This window comes from Chrysochloris asiatica, unplaced genomic scaffold (assembly GCF_000296735.1).
Source record: "Chrysochloris asiatica unplaced genomic scaffold, ChrAsi1.0 scaffold00055, whole genome shotgun sequence".
NCBI classification, from domain to species: domain Eukaryota; kingdom Metazoa; phylum Chordata; class Mammalia; order Afrosoricida; family Chrysochloridae; genus Chrysochloris; species Chrysochloris asiatica.
In genome coordinates, this window is record NW_006408573.1 from 4692121 (window position 1) to 4710365 (window position 18245).

Sequence of the window (18245 nt, forward strand, 5' to 3'; positions counted from 1 at the left end):
GTGTAGGGTTTCCAAGGAGCAGCTGGTGAGCTTGAACTGCCAACCTTGTAGTTCAAATGGCCTTGCAGTCTGGCGCATTAACCCACAGCGCAACACCAGGATACTTACAATTAAATAAGAATTCTAAAATTAAGAGAGAAAAAAAAAATTAGCCTGCTATATTTGGTCAAACATTTAATTAATTCACGCTAAGAGTCCTGGTGTGGCGCTGTGGGTTAACCCAATGGATGGCAAAGTCGATTTTAACTGAAAGATCAGCAGTTCAAGTTCACCAGCCGCTCCTTAGAAAGTCCCTATACAGGGCCGCTATGGGTCGGAATCAACTGGACAGTAGTTAACACCAACAGTATGCATGTGGGACTCCTGTTGTTGCACTGTAGGATCAGCACCTGACTTCAAACCACAAGGTCAGCACTTCAAACCTACCAGCTGCTCCTCGAAAACCCTATACAGGGTCGCTGTGTGTGGAATCGACACAACAGTAGTTAACGACAACAACAACATGATGAGTAGAACTGTGTTTGTTCCGCGGGCTGCAAGTTCCCCATACCTGAGGTAGATGATTAGTCCTGTGGAGTAGTTCTCTGAGTCTTTGGTTTCCTTCAGTCTCATTTGCTCTGAATAAAAAGAGACCAGTAGTTGTATCTTAGATGTGCAGTGAATATTTAAGGAAGGGAGAGGTATATTATTGGATGTAAATGCACAAGATAAAATATCTGAGGTGCCTTGCCATCTGTATTGCTACTAGGCTTTTTATGAGATTTGTCTCATATGTTCCACTATGGCTCTAGAAGCTCTGTGCGTACTTGTAAGTAAAGTTTCTATAAACATGACTCTTTTGACAGGAAGGATTGTGGCAGGGACATATAAACAAGGACGGAGATGAGGAAATGGGAAGGGACATGAAGCAGGGACTAAAGAGGAAGTTTACATCATGTCTTAAATGTCGTGCTCACGGGGACTCTTAATCAAAATAAAAAATAACACCTATAGAGGCTGTCTTGTCCTTCCTGTATCAACCTGTCATTGTGAACAGTTAGACACTGGCTAGGACGTCAGTTTTGTCTTTCAATAACTAATGATAGCAGCCAGCAGCCTCACTGTTTCAAAGCACAGTTAAGTATAGGAATATTCGGCATTGAAGAACGTGTAAACCAAAGGATTCAAATAAATTCTCTAGAAGAATTTTCCACAGAGTGGTGGTGTTGGTGGTTATGTGCCATGGACTAACTCATATATGGCCCGGGTTTCAGTCCCTCTGTCTCATCCTTAAGTGCACTTGATGCCAGTACTAGAATCTTCTGAGCCTCCAGGTAGCCAAACTCACTCTCTTTGAATTAGAGCAAGACAGTTGGCTCCAGGCAGTGGGGACTGGTGGGCCTTTGTAGCCAATTTGCTCAATGACCTTATCCCACGGACTGCTTCCGTCTGCTCACAAATCATCGACACTGAGTTTTCTGCACTTCTCTTTTGTATGTTGTGGCTGAGCTTTAAATGTAGACCATAAGCTGGCCTTTAAAGCACTTTTCTTTTGATCTCCAGCGTACGGACAGGTAGGAAAAATAGTCTGAAAAATTAATGACTGATGCATTCCACCTTCTGTCTTTCTCTCTTGCTCCCTCGCTCTCGCTGTGCCTCTTTCTCTCTTCTCTCTCCCTCTATCTTTCTCTCTCTTCCTTTGTATTTTAAACATAACTGCATGTCTGTGCCTTTGCAGACAGGCTTTGTTTTGGGACCCTAAACTGCGCAGTTGTTACCACACCACGCACATACCCAGGCCCCTGAGAGGCCTGCTGTCTGTGTGTTTAAATGACGAAGCCTAGGAATGTTTGATGGGAAAAGCAAGGAAGTTTAGTCACTTCACAGTTTGTTTCTCTCAGAGTAACTTATCTTGCTGAATTCAATGCCTAATGGGGGAGGGAGGAAGGGGAGCTGGGGAGGGTTCCTGTTGCTCTTTCAGTAGCTATAAACGCTGGCAAGACAGAAGGTTCCCTACACCCTTCCCATGGCCCCTTCCCTCTTGATCCTATGAGCTAGAACCGACTCAACAGCACCTAACAACCCCAACAATGTGGTTGTGGTTGGTACTTTCGGGGGGAGGGGAGGCCCTGAATATCTCTCCACTGTTCGCTTACTTTCTCTCCTCATCAGCATTCTTGGCTAGTCTACAAAAACATTATGATGGTTTTCCTCTCAATCTGTCATTTAAGAAAAATTGCTACCCATTAAGCGTCTTCTGACGTGTTCTTTTAGATTTTCAGATATGTGATGGCAGCCATTGTGACAGTCCCACAGAAATGCAGCCTTCGTGTTCCAAACAAAGCATGCCCACTTCCCTCGGAGCCATGCGTCCATTTGGAGAGGTTCCATCTCTTTAGAAACAAAAAGATCCTTTTTATTTTTTAGTGGAATTTATCTTGTGTGAGTGTGTGTGTGTGTGTGTGTGTGTGTGTGAATGTGTACTGACCTCTCAGATCAGAGGCAATTGGTGATGAGTCCCATGCCTATTTGAATTAGACCCAAGGGTTGCAATGTTGATTTAAAACAGTGCCTTCTCAACATTTGCTGTATGCCTGGCTCAATTTTTAAATACTTGATTTTTTTGCCAGTGTATTTGAAGGGATTTAAGAACACTTAACAGTAGTAAGAAATGACATTGGCAAACTCAGAAATAACCCCAACACAGTCACTTCTGGGCTATACCAGTGTCTAGCAAGGCCCCTAACAGCATCGTTGCTCATTTTGTTATTGAGCAAAATCCTCAGATATTTCAGTAAACACAGATTTGTTGTTGCTAGCTGGACAGTATACTACGTGTCTATCCCTTGTCTCTTGGTAGCAGGTCATACCCTCTCTAATACTGCATCTCAGCTCATGGGTCCATCTGACAAGGTGGCCTTCATCTTTTCATTCCATTTTTACACAAAGTTTTTGAAGCTGCCTCCTATACTCACTAGTAGCTAAACTATCTCTCAGGGGCCAGCAAACTTCTGTAAAGGCTGGTGGTGTTGTGTGCCATCCAGTCAATTTCAACTCACAGTAAATGACAATAGGATTTTCCAGGCTGTAACCTTTACAGATGCAGATCACCAGGTCTTCATTCTGTGCTGCTGGGTGAATTTGAACTGCCAGCCTTTTAGCTGGCAGCTGAATGCATCTTGTATTGTGTGCCATGAAGTCGATTCCAACTCATACGGACACAATAGAGTCAAACTGCCACGTCGTGTTTCTTAGACCGTCTGCTTCACAGAAGAGATTGTCAAATCTTTTCTCCCATGGAATGTCTAGTGGGTTCCAACGGTCATCTGTTCAGTTAGCCGCCCAGCATTTAACCACTGCACCACCAAAATGAACCAAAACAGGACTTCTGCCATCAGTTGATTCCTGACTCATACCGATCCTATACAGGATTTCGGAGGCTGTAAATCTTTATGATAGCAGAAAGTCTCATCTTTCTCCAGCAGAGTAGATGGTGGGTTTGAACTGCTGAACTTACAGTTGGCAGTCTAGTACTTAGCGTTGTCTTCCAATTAGTGTTCACTTCTTCTGTCATTGTGTCCTTTGTTTCAGTATTAGGCAGGAGCCATTTGTGTATGCTCTGGCACTTTGGCAGTCCTGCCTTTTAGCTATTGTAAACTTCTGGAGATCTTTTATTACTGTTTCACATTCATTGCAATGAATGTGTGTCTTTATCCCAGGTTCTTCCTGTCTGCTCTGTTCTTGGTATCAATTCAAGTCTTAGATCTTGAGTGCCAATATCAACAAGCGGTCTTGCTTGCCCATTCCTGTCAGACAAGGTAGAGTGCTTTAATGTGTAGTTTTCTGCTCATACTGAGAGGTAGGCCAGAGCACTTAGGTGGCTTAAGTGATTGAAGATAAACAAGTCTCCTATGCTTTAAATCTGCAGTGCAGATCTGATGTGTAATAAAGTGTCTCAGGGCTCATGTGAGAAGAACTTGTTTTGATTCCAATCCCAGTTAATCAGGATTTGACACATGAAATTACAAAAATGGTGTGGGAATGGTGTCTAACCACCTTGGATTTTCCCAGGAGGAGGAGGAGAATCGCTGTTAGTATCAGCCCCAGACTGATTCCTAGGAAGCAGAGGTGAGACATACCTCCACCCTCCAACCTTGTTATCAGACACCAACCATCCCTCCATGGCACCATCTGCTTCTGTGCTGGGTTTGATCATCCACTGCAATGGCCACACAGAACTCAGACACTACTCACAATTGTGGGGCTTATTAGGGAAGTTAAAAGGTCATAATTCATGGTCAGAAATGCTCAGGACACAGTTCTTTGGTCAAGTATCCTCTGCCTATCAACTACAGGACACTGCCTTGCTTGGGTAGGTATTGTTGTTAAGTGCCCTTGAGTCGGTTCCAACTCCTAGCAACCCTGTATAGGGCTTCCAAGGAGTGGCTGGTAAGCTTGAACCACCGACCTAGTGGTGTTGCAGTGCTTATCTTACAATGCCATACCAGTACCCCTTGGGTAAGTGTCAAAGCTCTTTTAGCTCTGCTAATAAATGCCCAAAGGCATTCAGATTGGCAAACCCCCAGTTATGTGTCTGGCGGCAACCCACTCCAACAGCAAGCCTCCCCACTGAAGACACTCAGCCCTCTCTCTCCCTCTGGGACCAGGAAGCCCACTGCTCTGCCTTGAGCTCTTGGTTCTGCTGCCGTGTCTGTCACCACCTCTGGTGCCACAGCCATCTGTCTCTTGGGTCCAGGAGGTTATTTGGTGCAGGCATCTCGCATCCAAAACATGCACTAGACCTGGTGCTTCTTGATGGTCGTGAGATGCCCATTTACAGTTGGGAGATAGGACATTTGAAGCCTTGTGGGATGGCAAAACAAACCAATTCCCACATAATAATTAGAATTTCAGACACCTTATTTGCGTAATCCACCCTACAAGGGTGCTGTGTACTTTGTTTACATTATTAGCAAGCTCTTCATTCCCTTTTGTGGGCCACAGACAACTCACATTTGCATAGTACTGCCCACTTATTTGGGGAGCACAGTGACTTGGTAGGATAAGCACTGGACTGTGAACCACAGGGTTGGCACTTAGAGCCTACCAGGTGCTCCACAGGAGAAAGATGAGGCTTTTTGCTCCCTCAAAGATGCTTAAGGTCTGTGAGTCAGAAGCTCCTCAGAGGCACTTTAATAACCACCAGCATCATCCTCTCATTTAGTGAAAGTTGCAAAGAGCTAAGAGACCATATCAAGCAATTGACTGCATGGCAGAACTCTCTACAGTTTATATAGCAACCAAACCCACTATTTTCTCATTGATTCCGTCTCATAGCCACCTTGCATAGGGTTTTCAGGGCTGTAAAACTTTACCGGAGCAGAAAGTCTCATTCTCTCCTGCAGAGCGGTTGGTGGGTTTGAATTGCGACCTTGTCATTAGCAGTCCAGTGCTTATCCTACAGTGCCATCAGGGCTTCTATAATTTGTATAACTGGGCGGGGAAAAGGCCATAGCTTCCTGTGTGGGGCAGATGAGCATTTGTATCCAGTGGTACAATTAGTCCTGAAAGTTTGGTGGTCCTATACGTCTGGCTATTTCCTCCTTCAGTTCTGATTGACTTAATTTCCTATTTAGTCTATCGTAATATTTCCTCTTGGCATATGTTGTTACACTAGAAATATCCATTTAAATGTGAGAATTATAGTTTTGTTTTGTTTTGTTGGCTTCTCGTTAAAATATGTCATAGAAGAAACAGAAAGGAGATTGCAGCAATTAAAACTTAACTTTCATACTCAAACAAGTGAGCGATTACAGACCTCCTCCGGGAACGTAAGGAAGTAGCGAGCAGAACTTTATAAAGAGCAGATTGTGCAGAACAATTTAATTTCCCCCTAGGACGGAGTGACAGTCCAAGATGATAAAAGAAATAGATGCTATCTATATGGATTTCAGAAAGGCGTTTGATATCATTCAACATGGCAGCCTCATCAATAAATTAGGAAAGTCTGGTCCAGATTACATTGCAGTTACATGAGAGCTCCACTTGACAAAGGCTTCACCCACAGTGGGATTGGTAAATTCTGTTACCTTAGACCAGGTCCAGTCTCCCATCTGGGAGCTCTGTGTGGGAGAGCAGTGTACTTACTCTCAGGAGTAGCTTTGAAAATAGGCAATTAAGAATAGTTTGGGTTTTTTTTTTTATTGTGAACTGAGTGATAGTTTACATTGAATAGCATCGGCTTTACACCATCGTTTCATTGTAGTGATTACAATCTCCTCCATGCATCATCATTCAACAGTATTTGTTTCCATTCCCTCTGTTTTTTTGTGTGTTTTTTTTCGGGGGTGGGGTGAGGTGGGGTGGGGGATGTACACAGAAACACTCAGGAATATATAATAATTTAAACGACCAAAGGGCACATTCTGCAAGCCTGCCTCCTGGCCGCCAGCACTCAGTGCCTCTCTTTCCATGAGTCTGGAGTCCTCAGCTGCTCCCTCTCTCCATGTCTTCATCGCTGGTGTCACTGCTTCTCTGGATAGAGTCCCACATTCTGCTTGTTCTCTTCTCCCTTGATGGTCCTAGGATCCTCTGTTTCTTGACTGTAAAATTAACTACTCCCCAATTGGGAATACTTTGGGAAATGTAAAAATAGGGATAAGGGAAACTCACCATGTCTTTGAAGGCCATAGACCCAGACTTAAGATAAAGATTAGATTCCTACATAGCCTAACAAGGCTTGGATACCAGAAGACCCACCTCCCTCCAAGAATGACCTTGTCACTGTTCTCATGACCCATTCAGGTCCACACCCAGTGCTTTAGAGCTGAAGGGGCTTGTGGTGCTAAGCTCCACATTGTCCTGATTGTGCAGAAGGCGACCAGCCCAGGAGAGAAAGTTCCATGCCTACGGTGACAGCTAGTGAGTTGCAGGACAGAGACTATGACTCCTCACTCAGTGTTCTTTTTACTGCAAACTGTCACCTGTGATTTTTTTTTAAAATACCATTATCAAGCTATATGGAGTCGTGGTGTGGCGCTGTGGGTTAATGTGCCAGATTGCAAAGCCATTTGAACTGCAAGGTCGGCAGTTCAAGCTCACCAGCTGCTCCTTGGAAACCCTATAGAGGGTCGCTATGGGTTGGAACCAACTTGACGGCACTTCACAACAACAACAACCAAGCTATATGTTGCATATTATACTCACCCATCTCAAGAGTACAATGATTTTTTGGTAGATTTTCCAAGTTGTATAGCCATTGCCATCACTCAGTTTCAGATCATTTCCATGCCCTCTCATGTCATCAGCTGTTAAAGAAAACCACTAATTTCTCTCTCTTTAGATTTGCCTTTGTGGCGCCGTGTATGGTCTCTTGTGTCTAGCTTCTTTCACGTAGCATAATGTCTTCCCCTGTGTCAGTAGCTCTCTTTTATTGTGGATAGGATAGGAGTCCATTGTATGGCTATACCACATTTTGTCTGTTCATTCGCCAGTCCGTGGGCATTCAGGTTTTATCCAGTTATGGCGATCATAAATAATGCTGCTAGAATATTCATATGTCACCATTACGTTTTTAAGTTCAATAACTCTTCTCTTCAGATTGGGTTTAAATTATCCACTAGATGCAGCCTCTCCCCTAACCTGTTTCTCCAGATCTGGACAGTAGAGTTCCCTGAGACAGCAAGTAAAGTTGCTATTAATCTTCTCATCCATAGCCTTGGGGGATTAAATGGTTCAGAAAAGAAAAGGCTTGTTAATCTAATAATAGACTTTTATTCTCTGATGGCTTATGAGAAACTGCTAGCCAAATGCCCTCCATCTTCACAGAAAATGAATGAGAGGAATTGGATTTAAACCTCAGCAAAAAAACAAACAAACCCTTCTAACAGCCATAAGGAGACTCATTTTTTTAATTTTCAGTTTTATAAAAAATAAACTCATGTAATTTCCTCTGAGAGAAGCTTTATGTGAACAGATTTCAGTCTGTCTGAGTCCAGATAGCCCCTTGAGGTCCCCCCAAAGTAAGGCAGTTCTTTTGGGATGCTTCTTTGATATGGTTAAGGAAGACATTTGGCCTTTTATGCTTACAGAGACCATTTTATTGTACTCACCAAAATTAAACCAGTCACTGGAGAGTTTTACACAAGCCATGGGGTATGCAGAAGGTGACAGGCCATTGCTCCAGTGTCTTAAACAGGGCAGGGCCTTCTACTACTATCTCCCTAGTATTATCTAGAATATTCCTTCCTTAGTCCTAGAGTTTTATAGTTACCAGTTTTATACCTAATTCTCTTTTGATGTCGTGCTTGAGTCTGTAGTGGTTTCCACTCTCTGTGGGACGGACTCTTTCCAATCCAGTTCCGTCCTATTGTCCTGTCTTGGTCTTCTCTTACACCCAGGAATGGACTCTAGTCCCCTTGGGCTGGTCACCTTCTCTGGACCCCTCACGTGTTGTAGCTCTTCTTTGGTTTCACTAGACTGTCTCTCCACACCCTGTGTCTATTTGGAGCACTCAGACTCAGCCTTCAGTTGAGCCTACACGCTGTCTCTTCTGGGCCTTAGCAGAATTCACTGCTCCGCATTTTGGCATCATGAAAAAAAAAAACAACAAAATACCTGTTGCCATCAAGTCAGCTCTGACTCATGGTGACCCCATATGATATAGAGGAGAAATGCGCCATAAGACTTCCTTTCTGTAATCTGTACAGAAGTGGATCACCAGGCCTTACTTCTGTGGAGCATCTGGGTAGATTTGAACCACCAACATTTAGGTCAGCAGCTGACGGCAAACCACTTGTGCCACCCAGGAGCCTTTGGATACCCAAACTGATAGGATAATACACTACAAAATACTAGCTGTGTGACTTTGGCTACATAGCGTAACTTCTCTATACTTTTCTTTCCTTACCTAGGGTATTTTTGTATCTTTCAGAGGAATCCTATGAAATCCCAATACTAAGCCATATTATGGATAAATGTAATAGAGAAGTAAACATAGAAATATGAGTTTAGCATTTCTGATTGTAATTATAGCCAGTTGACTATAATTCATCTTGATCCTCGAAAACAGCAAGTCTGATATATTCACTTATATCCTAAACACTGAGCCCAAGTCATCAGACACAATAAAGTTGATTGAATCATTGTGATTTGGGAAGGGAGATATTATTATCATCATTTTGCAGATTAGAAACTGGGGCCCTAAGTGCTAAGTGATACAATGATTCAGTCATTAAGTCCTGTGCCATCTTCATAATCGTAATGTTTGAGTCTGTATTTTCAGCCAGTGTGTCGGTGTATCTCATTGAAGGTCTTCCTCTTCTTCACGGACCCTCTACTTCATCAAGCATAGTGTCCTTCTCCACGAACTGACCCCTCAAAGTAAGGGAGGTGAAGGCTCACCATCCTCAGGTCTAAGGAGCTTTCTGATGTACTTCCTTTAAGGAAGGATTTGGTTGTTTTTCTGGTAGATTTGGTCACTCTTCACCAATATCATCATTCACATGTGTCAATTGTTCATTCTTCACTTTTCATTGTTCAGCTTTCACATGCATATGAGACGACTGAAAATGCCATGGGTTGTGTTGGGCCTTAGTCATAGCTTTGCTTTTTAAGATTTAAAGAGGTCTTTTGAAGCATATTTCCCCAATGCAATAATACATGGTTTGATTTCTTGACTGCTGCTTCCATGGGTGTTGATTATGAATCCAAGTAAAATGAAATCCTTCACACTTCATTATTTTCTCTGTTGATCACGGTGGTGTGTATTGTAGTTTATCATGAGGATCTTTGTTTTCTTTCCATTGAGTTGTAACCCATACTGAAGGCTGTGTGCATCCGATCTTCATGAGTGAGTGAGGGCTTACACTGTGACTCGGGGTAGCATCCAGGCCTGTTTTTAGTTGCCTTCAAGCTAATTCCAACTCATGGTGGGGTGAGCTTGTGTGTGCCGAGTAGAACTGCTCCATGGGGCTTCCAAGGCTGGGAGCTTTCAGAAGCAGATCTCCACACCTGCCTTTCACAGTGCCTCTGCATGGATTTGAACCACCAGCCTGTCAGCTAGTAGTCAAGTACTTAGCCACTTGTACCACCTAATTGCCTGACTATAATTAAGGGTAATATTGTCAAAGTATTGTCTAGGACCATTTACAGACTCATCTAAAGATGCTATTAAAAATATAAAATCAAATCTCACAGATGCAGCGTTGAACGAAATAGCTAGACACAAATCTTACTTTGTTGTTGTTGTTAAGTGCTATCAAGTCCGTTCCAACCCGTAGCGACCCTGTATAGGATTTCCAAGGAGCGGCTGGCTGGTGAACTTGAAGCAACAACCATGTGGTTCAAACTGACGTTGCAGTCCAGCGAATTTACTTACAGTGCCAAACCAGGACTCCAAATCTATCTATATCATCCCATTTATTTATGTGCAAAACAGGCACAAATTAAACAATAACAACTAATTTATGGTGTTAGCTGTCAGGAGAGCAGTTACCCTTGGGAGAGGAGAGTTAAGTGCACAGAAGGAGGAGAGTTTCATTGCTACTGCTGATGTCTTGTTTCTTGACCCACGTGCTGTGACATGTATGGTATGTATGTTTTTTTAAATTATTTGAATTATATACTTGTGATTGATATATGTATATACGTTATATATAAATATTACACTTCATAAAGGTTCCAAAATGTAGATTCATGGGCCCCATATCAGATTTACTGAATCAGAATGTTTGTGCTAGGCACAAGGGGACCTGCATTTGAATAAAAATTCCCCTCCCAAGTTTTTCTTAGGTGCATTGAATTTTGAGAACGTCGTTAGTGGAAGGAGGAGGATCCTTCCAGCATCCAAGAATTCTTCAGTTCTGCTCTGACAATGAAAATTCTTTAGAAAAGAAATCCATGAGTCATTTGCCTTTTCCTGTTAGGAAAATCTGAAAGACCTTTAAAAAGTTCATGGAAAAATGGAATAAAAGATAAAGGAATTTTTCCTCAAACTTCTTGAAGGCCCCTCATACATGCTGTCTTTCAGATGTTGAGACAGAGAAAACAAAGAAATCAATGAGTTATGCAACTGTTCATTTTTATATTGGTATAGTTTTTACAATATTTTTTAGGATATAATGTGGAGCTTTATATTTTTCCTTTTTAAAATATTATGTCTTCACATGTGTCCTCCATGCTATTGGTTGTGAATCTTTATCTAGAAGAATAGAAAGCAGTTTTTCATTGAGTCCCTCCCCAAACTGTCAGGTGCTAGGACCTAGTGGAATTCCAGCATCTCACATCTAACGTGAGACATCACACACAGGGTGTGGCTCCGCCTCGTAAGCAGGTAGAGAAAAGCCAGTTCTTCCACATGTGAGCTACATAGACTCCATTTCGGCTCGCTCCACGCCATCTCCAAGATTCTGGCAGCTGTTACACTCGGTCATTAAACTGAAAGCATGTTTCTTGCAAAGGCTTTGTTGGAAGGGGCAGATCGAGGTCTTGGAGAAGCTCTTGGAGGCCTTCTTGGAGGAGGTGGTCAAAGAGCAGGAGGAGGCAGAGGAGGAAACCTGGGAGGAATCGTTGGAGGAATTGTGAATTTTATCAGTGAGGCAGCAGCTGCTCAGTATACTCCAGAGCCCCCACCCACGCAGCAACATTTCACCAATGTGGAGGCCAATGAAAGCGAAGAAGTTAAGCGGTTTCGGCGACAATTTATGCAACTGGCTGGACCGGACATGGAGATAGGTGCCACTGACCTGATGAATATCCTCAACAAAGTCATCGCCAAGCACGCAGACCTGAAGACCGATGGCTTCAGCCTTGACACATGCCGTAGCATAGTGTCTGTCATGGACAATGACACGAATGGAAAGCTGGGCTTCGAAGAGTTTAAGTATCTGTGGAACAACATCAAGAAATGGCAGTGCGTTTATAAGCAATACGACAGTGACCATTCCGGGTCTCTGGCAAGTTCTCAGATGCGGGGGGCTCTGCAGGCAGCAGGCTTCCAGCTGAATGAGCAACTCTACCAGATGATTGTCCGCAGATATGCCGATGAGGATGGGAGTATGGATTTTAACAACTTCATCAGCTGCCTCGTTCGCCTCGATGCCATGTTTCGTGCCTTCAAATCTCTGGATCGAGATGCCGATGGCCTCATTCAGGTGTCTATCAAAGAATGGCTGCAGCTGACCATGTATTCCTGATGGCACTGAGGAGGCTGACCCCACCCTAGAAAACAGGACTGCCGAGAGCTAAGCCAAGCCGTCTGCAGGGTTGCTGGTACCTGTCCACATCTGTCGCTCCCTTTTTCTGAACTTGTGCCGTCTTTTATTACTTCATTAAAAGAGATTGTTCATGAGAAATGATCTGGTTTGTATATCAGCTTTTTGAGATACTTGCTTCATGTAGATTTATATATGTAATGGGGATGGGGGAGCTTGTAGGGCTGAGCCCTAATGGAGTAAATATTTAATGGCTATTGCTTATTGGATAAATCATTCCAAGGAGCAAGAACTTTGTTGTTGCTGTTTTTAAGAATGAAATGTTGAAAATTCCCTGAATAAATCAAGGACGCACTCAGGAGATATGTTTATCTCTTTAAAAAGGTGAGAAGGGAAATTCAAAATCTGTTTTTCTCTTAACTTTACATCTGGTATTTCCATTATAGTAATGTGAAAAGTGCTTTCCAGGAAAAGCCCTCTGTTGAACCATAGAGAAATAGCTTCAGAAATGTGAAATTAAGCAATTTCATATCAGGGAAGCATTTTTCAGTAGTAGAGCAACTATCTAAAATTCTTCAGTTCTGTTTCTCTAGTAAAATAAGCATCTAACTACTCTTTTGTTTTTTGATGTTTCTCAAGAGAGTCATGGGCATTAGGGAATAAAGGGTGTCCCTGTTTTTCAAGATGTTTCTGACTGCTTTAATCAGCACCATGACGCCTACTATGCTTGGTACACATCCAGGCAGGCCCAGCTGATGTTCTGTCTTGTCATGTCTTGCCCTGCCCGTTCACAGCCCCCAGTGAAATTTGGAGAGCTTGGCATTTGTCCTCTGTGTTTACCATCTGATATTTATGAAACACGAATGCATGTGATTCTGAACTGTGCCGAGTGCAGAGATCTCCTTTCTTCCTAGGACTTACGCCAGGGCTGGGATGCTACTTAGACCAGGTGTGCTTATGGAAGGAATGAGGCTGCTGGCAGCAGCCACACATTAATTCCCGTTTCCCTATTTAGAATAATAACCCCATTTAGATTAAAGTGGAGTCCTGGTGTAGCACTGTGGGTTAATGCACCAGACTGCAAAGCCATGTGAACTACAAGGTCGGTGGTTCAAGCTCACCAGTCACTCCTCAGAAACCCTATACAGGGTTGCAATGGGTCAGAATCGACTTGACGGCACTTAACAACAACAACAACAACAACTTAGATTAAGCATGAGTACAGTAGGAGAGAGGAGCTCTGGTAGCTTGGTGGTTATGAGTCAGGCTGCTAATCTTAAGGTCAGCAGTTCCACGGGAGAAAGATGAGGCTTTCTGCTCCCATAATGATTTACAGTCTCATAAACCCTACATAGGGTCACTGTGAGTCGGAACCAACTCCTCAGCACACCACCACCTCCACCATAGTAGGAGAGTAGCCAGGAGAAGGGAAAGCTGCTGAGATATCTTTTAAGGTGTCAGGATATTCCATTTAGAATTTAACCTTTCCACATGATGATTGTGAAAAGGACAATGCTGTCACACTTTATTCCCTCATTTTATTTTAAATAAAATGAGGCACTGTGGGTTGATGCGCTGGATTGCAAAGTCCGTTTGAACTGCAAGGTGGTGGTTCAAGCTCACCAGTCGCTCCTCGGAAACCCTATACAGGGTTGCAATGGGTCAGAACCAACTCAACGGCACTCAACAACAACAACATAAAAATGAAGACAGTTATTCACACTGGGAGTACTAGTATTTCTCGCACTTCTCAAACAAAGGGAGTGCCTACTTGTATGTTTCTCCCCAAGCTGACAGAAACTGAGGTTACCTAAGTTTCTCTTCTGAATTTGTACCCAGTTTGTTTAAACAATACCCAGAGTGAATACTAGAAAATTTGTCCAAACTCTGAATTTTTCTAAGTAATCAAATCTTTGGCACTGTGTAGTTTTTATCTAGTGGTTAGTGTTGTAAAGGCACATTTTCACTGTGTAAGTATATAGACATCTGGCAGTTCAAACACACCAGCCGCTCCTCTGAAATCCTATACAGGTTCGCCATGAGTCGGAACTGACTCCACGGCACTTAACAACAACAACAGCAACAAATATGAAAGACTGGAGTTCTGGTGTGGTGTTGCAGGATAATGCACTGGACTGCAAGGTTGGTTTAAACCGAAAGGTCGGTGGTTCAAACTCACCAGCCGCCCAGGGTCATTGTACATCAGAACCGACTCAACGGCACTTAACAACAATAATGTGGAGGACTATTGATAGCCTAAGGAGCTCTGGTAGCATAGTGGTTATGAATTGGGCTGTGAACCTTAAGGTCAGCGGTTCGAAACTACCAGCCGCTTCGCGGGAGAAAGATGAGGTTTTCTACTCCTGTCAAGATTTACAGCCTTGGAAACCCTGTACAGGGTCGCTATGGGTCGGAATCGACTTGACGGCACTTAACAACAACATCGATAGCCTAAAATGAAGGTCTGTGACTCATGCAAATCCATCCCATTATTTCTTAATTTCTACCATTCAGTGATTTTTACAGTAAGCAAGTCTAAAATAATATTCAGTAATAGAACTATGTGATGTTGCATCCTCTACATTTGTAAATTTCAAACTATGTCATATGATTTTGAAAAGCACCTTTATCTTGATCTGACCTCCTAACAGTATACCCTGTAACAGCAAAACAAAGAACTGTGTGCTCTGCACCAAAGAACAGCAAACATCTCAAACCACTCAGCGTTTGTATGCTATCTTAATTTTTTTTTGAGTAGTGCATGTATTTATAAAATGAATTTATATTGCAACCAAATCAGAAATGTCTGTTGCTGGTATTGCACAACGAACCCACAGTAGATCCTTAACAAATATTTGTGGGATCACCTGTGGGGTGATTAATGTGCCTAGTGACTTGAAGGAGCTCCGATAGTGTAGTGGTTATGAGTTGGGCTGCTGACCACAAGGTCTGCAGTTCAAAACTACCTACCAGCTGTGTTGTAGGACAAAGATGAGGCTTTCTGGTCCTGTAAAGATTTACAGATTCGGAAATCCTCTCTAGGGTCACTATGAGTCAGAACTAACTCCACCAACCACTACCACTGATGATCTGAAGACCCCTGGTTAAAGCACGTGGCTGTTAATCCAAAGGTCTGTGGTTCAGACCCACCAGATGCTCCCTTTAGGCAGGTCTACTTGTCTTGTAGGGTTGCTCTGACAACAGTGGGTTAATCATATTAGTGTTCCTTTAGAATTACCTCTTAAAAGTATTTACTTTTAAGAATAAGTGGATTAAAGCAATTTAATTCCACAAAAATTAGTAATACAATTATGTACATGGGCAGGAATAGTCTCTTACTCAGAACATTCTAGTGAACACAACACCTCTTTCCTTGTTGGGAATTTATAGTATTTAAACAGTTTGGATGTATCAATACATCTTTACTATACTGATAAGACAATCCATTATCTTTACTGATTTGAAGACTTTCTTGGTGGATACCACACAGTAAGTTCTGTTTCCTGTGGTGGTGGTGATGGTGGTGGTAGTGTGCCGTCTAGTCTCCTAGCAACCATGTACAAGGTTCCAAGGCTGTAAATCTTTTTGGGAGCAGAAAACCTTGTCTGTCTTCTGAGGAGCAGCTGGTGGATTTGAACTGCTGACCTTGTGGTTAGCAGCCCAACGTGTAACCCACTATGCCACCAGAACTCCTTTTTAGTTTATGGAAGCATCATTTAAATTATTTGGAGGACACTTTATTTCTCACTTGCAGAGATGACGTTAGATCAGTTATAACAACAGTTTCACACAACAAAGAGAAATGGTCCCTATCTGTGGGCCCTCATTATCTCAAAATGTATTCATAACCATAGCCTTAAATATTACTAATCTTAAGAAGTTTTAAAAAGGATTTGATTCCATGTGAATGAAAAATTTTTTAAAGTTCTAATTATGTAACAACCTTAGGAAACAAACCCCTAAGAATCATACTCAAGCCTCACAGTCATTTTGGAATTATAAATGACCTGTTTGTGACAGGCGGCCTGGAATGTCCCATTGGCGCTGGCATCTGGACTGGTGTGACTGAGGCGGTGGAAAGGTGTTGGGTGCCATGTCCTCACTGGAACCCTGGCAGATACTCTAGTGTTTTTCTGATCCTGCTGCGTGCCAAGGATCCATGGCCCGCTGCCTGGGGTCTCAGTGACCCTTGTTGTTTGTTGTTCTGTGCCGTCGAGTTGGTTTCAACTCATAGCAACCCTGTATAGGGTTTCCAAGGAGCGACTGGTGAACTTGAACTGCTGACTTTGTGGTTCAAACCAACATTGCAGTTCAGCGCAGTAACTCATAACGCCACACCAGCATACAGGGGGCAAAGTTAAAAAAAAAACTTCTTAGAGATAACCAGACACCTTGGGAGAATGAGTCACTGAGGCTGGGGGCTCAGGATCATAGTCTTGGGGACACCAAGAGCAATTGACAATATAACATACTTGGGTGAGTAGTGACTGGGGTCTTAAAAGCGTATGAACAGTCAGCTAAGGTGCAACTATCGGTCTCTTCCCGTCTGAAGGAAAGACAAGTAAAGAAAATCGAAGACACGTGGAAACAACTAGCCTAATGGACTAATAACCCACAACGAACGTCAGTCTCCATTATCCTGAGACCAGAACTTGGTGGTGCCAGGTTCTCACAACCAACTGCTCTGAAGAGAACACATCAGAAGGTCCTGGATAGTGGGAGAAAAATCCTTTTTAAAAAAGTCAAGCTTGGTCAGATAGAGACTGGTGGAACCCCCAAGACTGTGTCCCTTAGCCTTCATGCCTGATACTCAGTCCACCCCAATGGCACAGCTTCCAGCCAAACACTAGGTCTATAAAGGGAACAGTGACACTATCGAGGGGCGCACACCTTAGAAAAACCAACCATTTGAGATCAAAAGAGTAGCATTTACCCAAGGACAAACTTCAGAAGGGTAGGAAAGACGGAAGAATGGAAAAGGGAGACACCGGGAAAGGAAGTGGAATGATTGAGGTTACATTGTGGGGTTTGCAATCACTGACATGAAGCAAAATGTGTATGAATTATTCACTGGAAAACTGATCTCCATAAACCTTCACCCAATTCACAATGAAACGTAAATCAACAAAAAGAAAACTCTGTAAGGCAATCTACTCTGTCCTATGGGGCAAAAAAGCTGGTCTCCTCCTTTGGAATGTTGCCAGAAAATATTTTCCTATCTAGATTTTCTTTTAGTTGAGTTTTCTCTCTGAGGAATTTGGTAGGTTTTTGAGTTTTAATGATCAGGAGTAAGACTACCTAAATTCTGATGACACTATGGAAAAAGAGTTTTTGTGACCTCTAATAAAACTTCTATCTCAGCTTTTTCATTAGTAAAAAGGTGTCCCCTTCCAACACTGAAACTCAAAGGGCACACACGAGCAGGCATGTAAGCTCGCTGGTGACCCCGAGCTACTTGGGAATAGAAGTGGGGGAAAGGCAGTGATGAAGATATGGACTGAGTTTGACCATGTTCCATAGACTCCTGCTGACCTTGAGATGAGAGAGAGGAAGGGCTGGTTGAACCAAAATTTGGGGAGATTTGGGAACTCCTAAGCCCATGGACACTGACCTTGCCACAGAGGGCTAGAGCTGAGAGTGAAGCATCCAGCTGATATGAACTGGGAGGGAAACATGTAAGAATGCCCAAACGTGCATATAGAACCCATATGACCTAGCTTCAATGGCTTGATGATCAGAACTTGACTAGAGGAAAATAAAGAAGTATAAATTGCTACAGTTTGATGAACTTGACTTATACTTATGGATGTAGTATCTCAAAATACCAACTGAGAGGGAAGGAGTCTTCACATCAAGGATCAAGCCTATCCCCTCAGTACACAGGGTTGATAGGGACAGGCAACTTAGATATTGGATACACAAAGTGGCTGCCTTACAAGTTTTCAAGAGGGAGTTTAGTTTCAAAGCATGCAGTGAAAGGTAGAATCCCCACTGAATAGTCTTCATCTTGTCTAGATGGGTCTAGTAAAAGGAAATGAGGGTAGATTCTTTTGA

General features: G+C 42.9%; 2 protein-coding genes across 2 annotated transcripts in view; both read left to right on the forward strand.

Annotated features, from left to right (window-relative positions):
• LPCAT2 (lysophosphatidylcholine acyltransferase 2) overlaps positions 1 to 18245 on the forward strand; it is a 133743-nt gene that overhangs the window by 91823 nt on the left and 23675 nt on the right. The window lies entirely within an intron of this gene.
• On the forward strand, positions 11424 to 12173 carry CAPNS2 (calpain, small subunit 2). The gene has a single exon (XM_006863525.1). The coding sequence runs from the start codon at positions 11424 to 11426 to the stop codon at positions 12171 to 12173; it is 750 nt and encodes a 249-aa protein (XP_006863587.1).

Excerpts from the sequence above, each read along its gene's own strand:
- CAPNS2 (XM_006863525.1), top strand. The coding sequence starts at position 11,424 with ATGTTTCTTGCAAAGGCTTTGTTGGAAGGGGCAGATCGAGGTCTTGGA.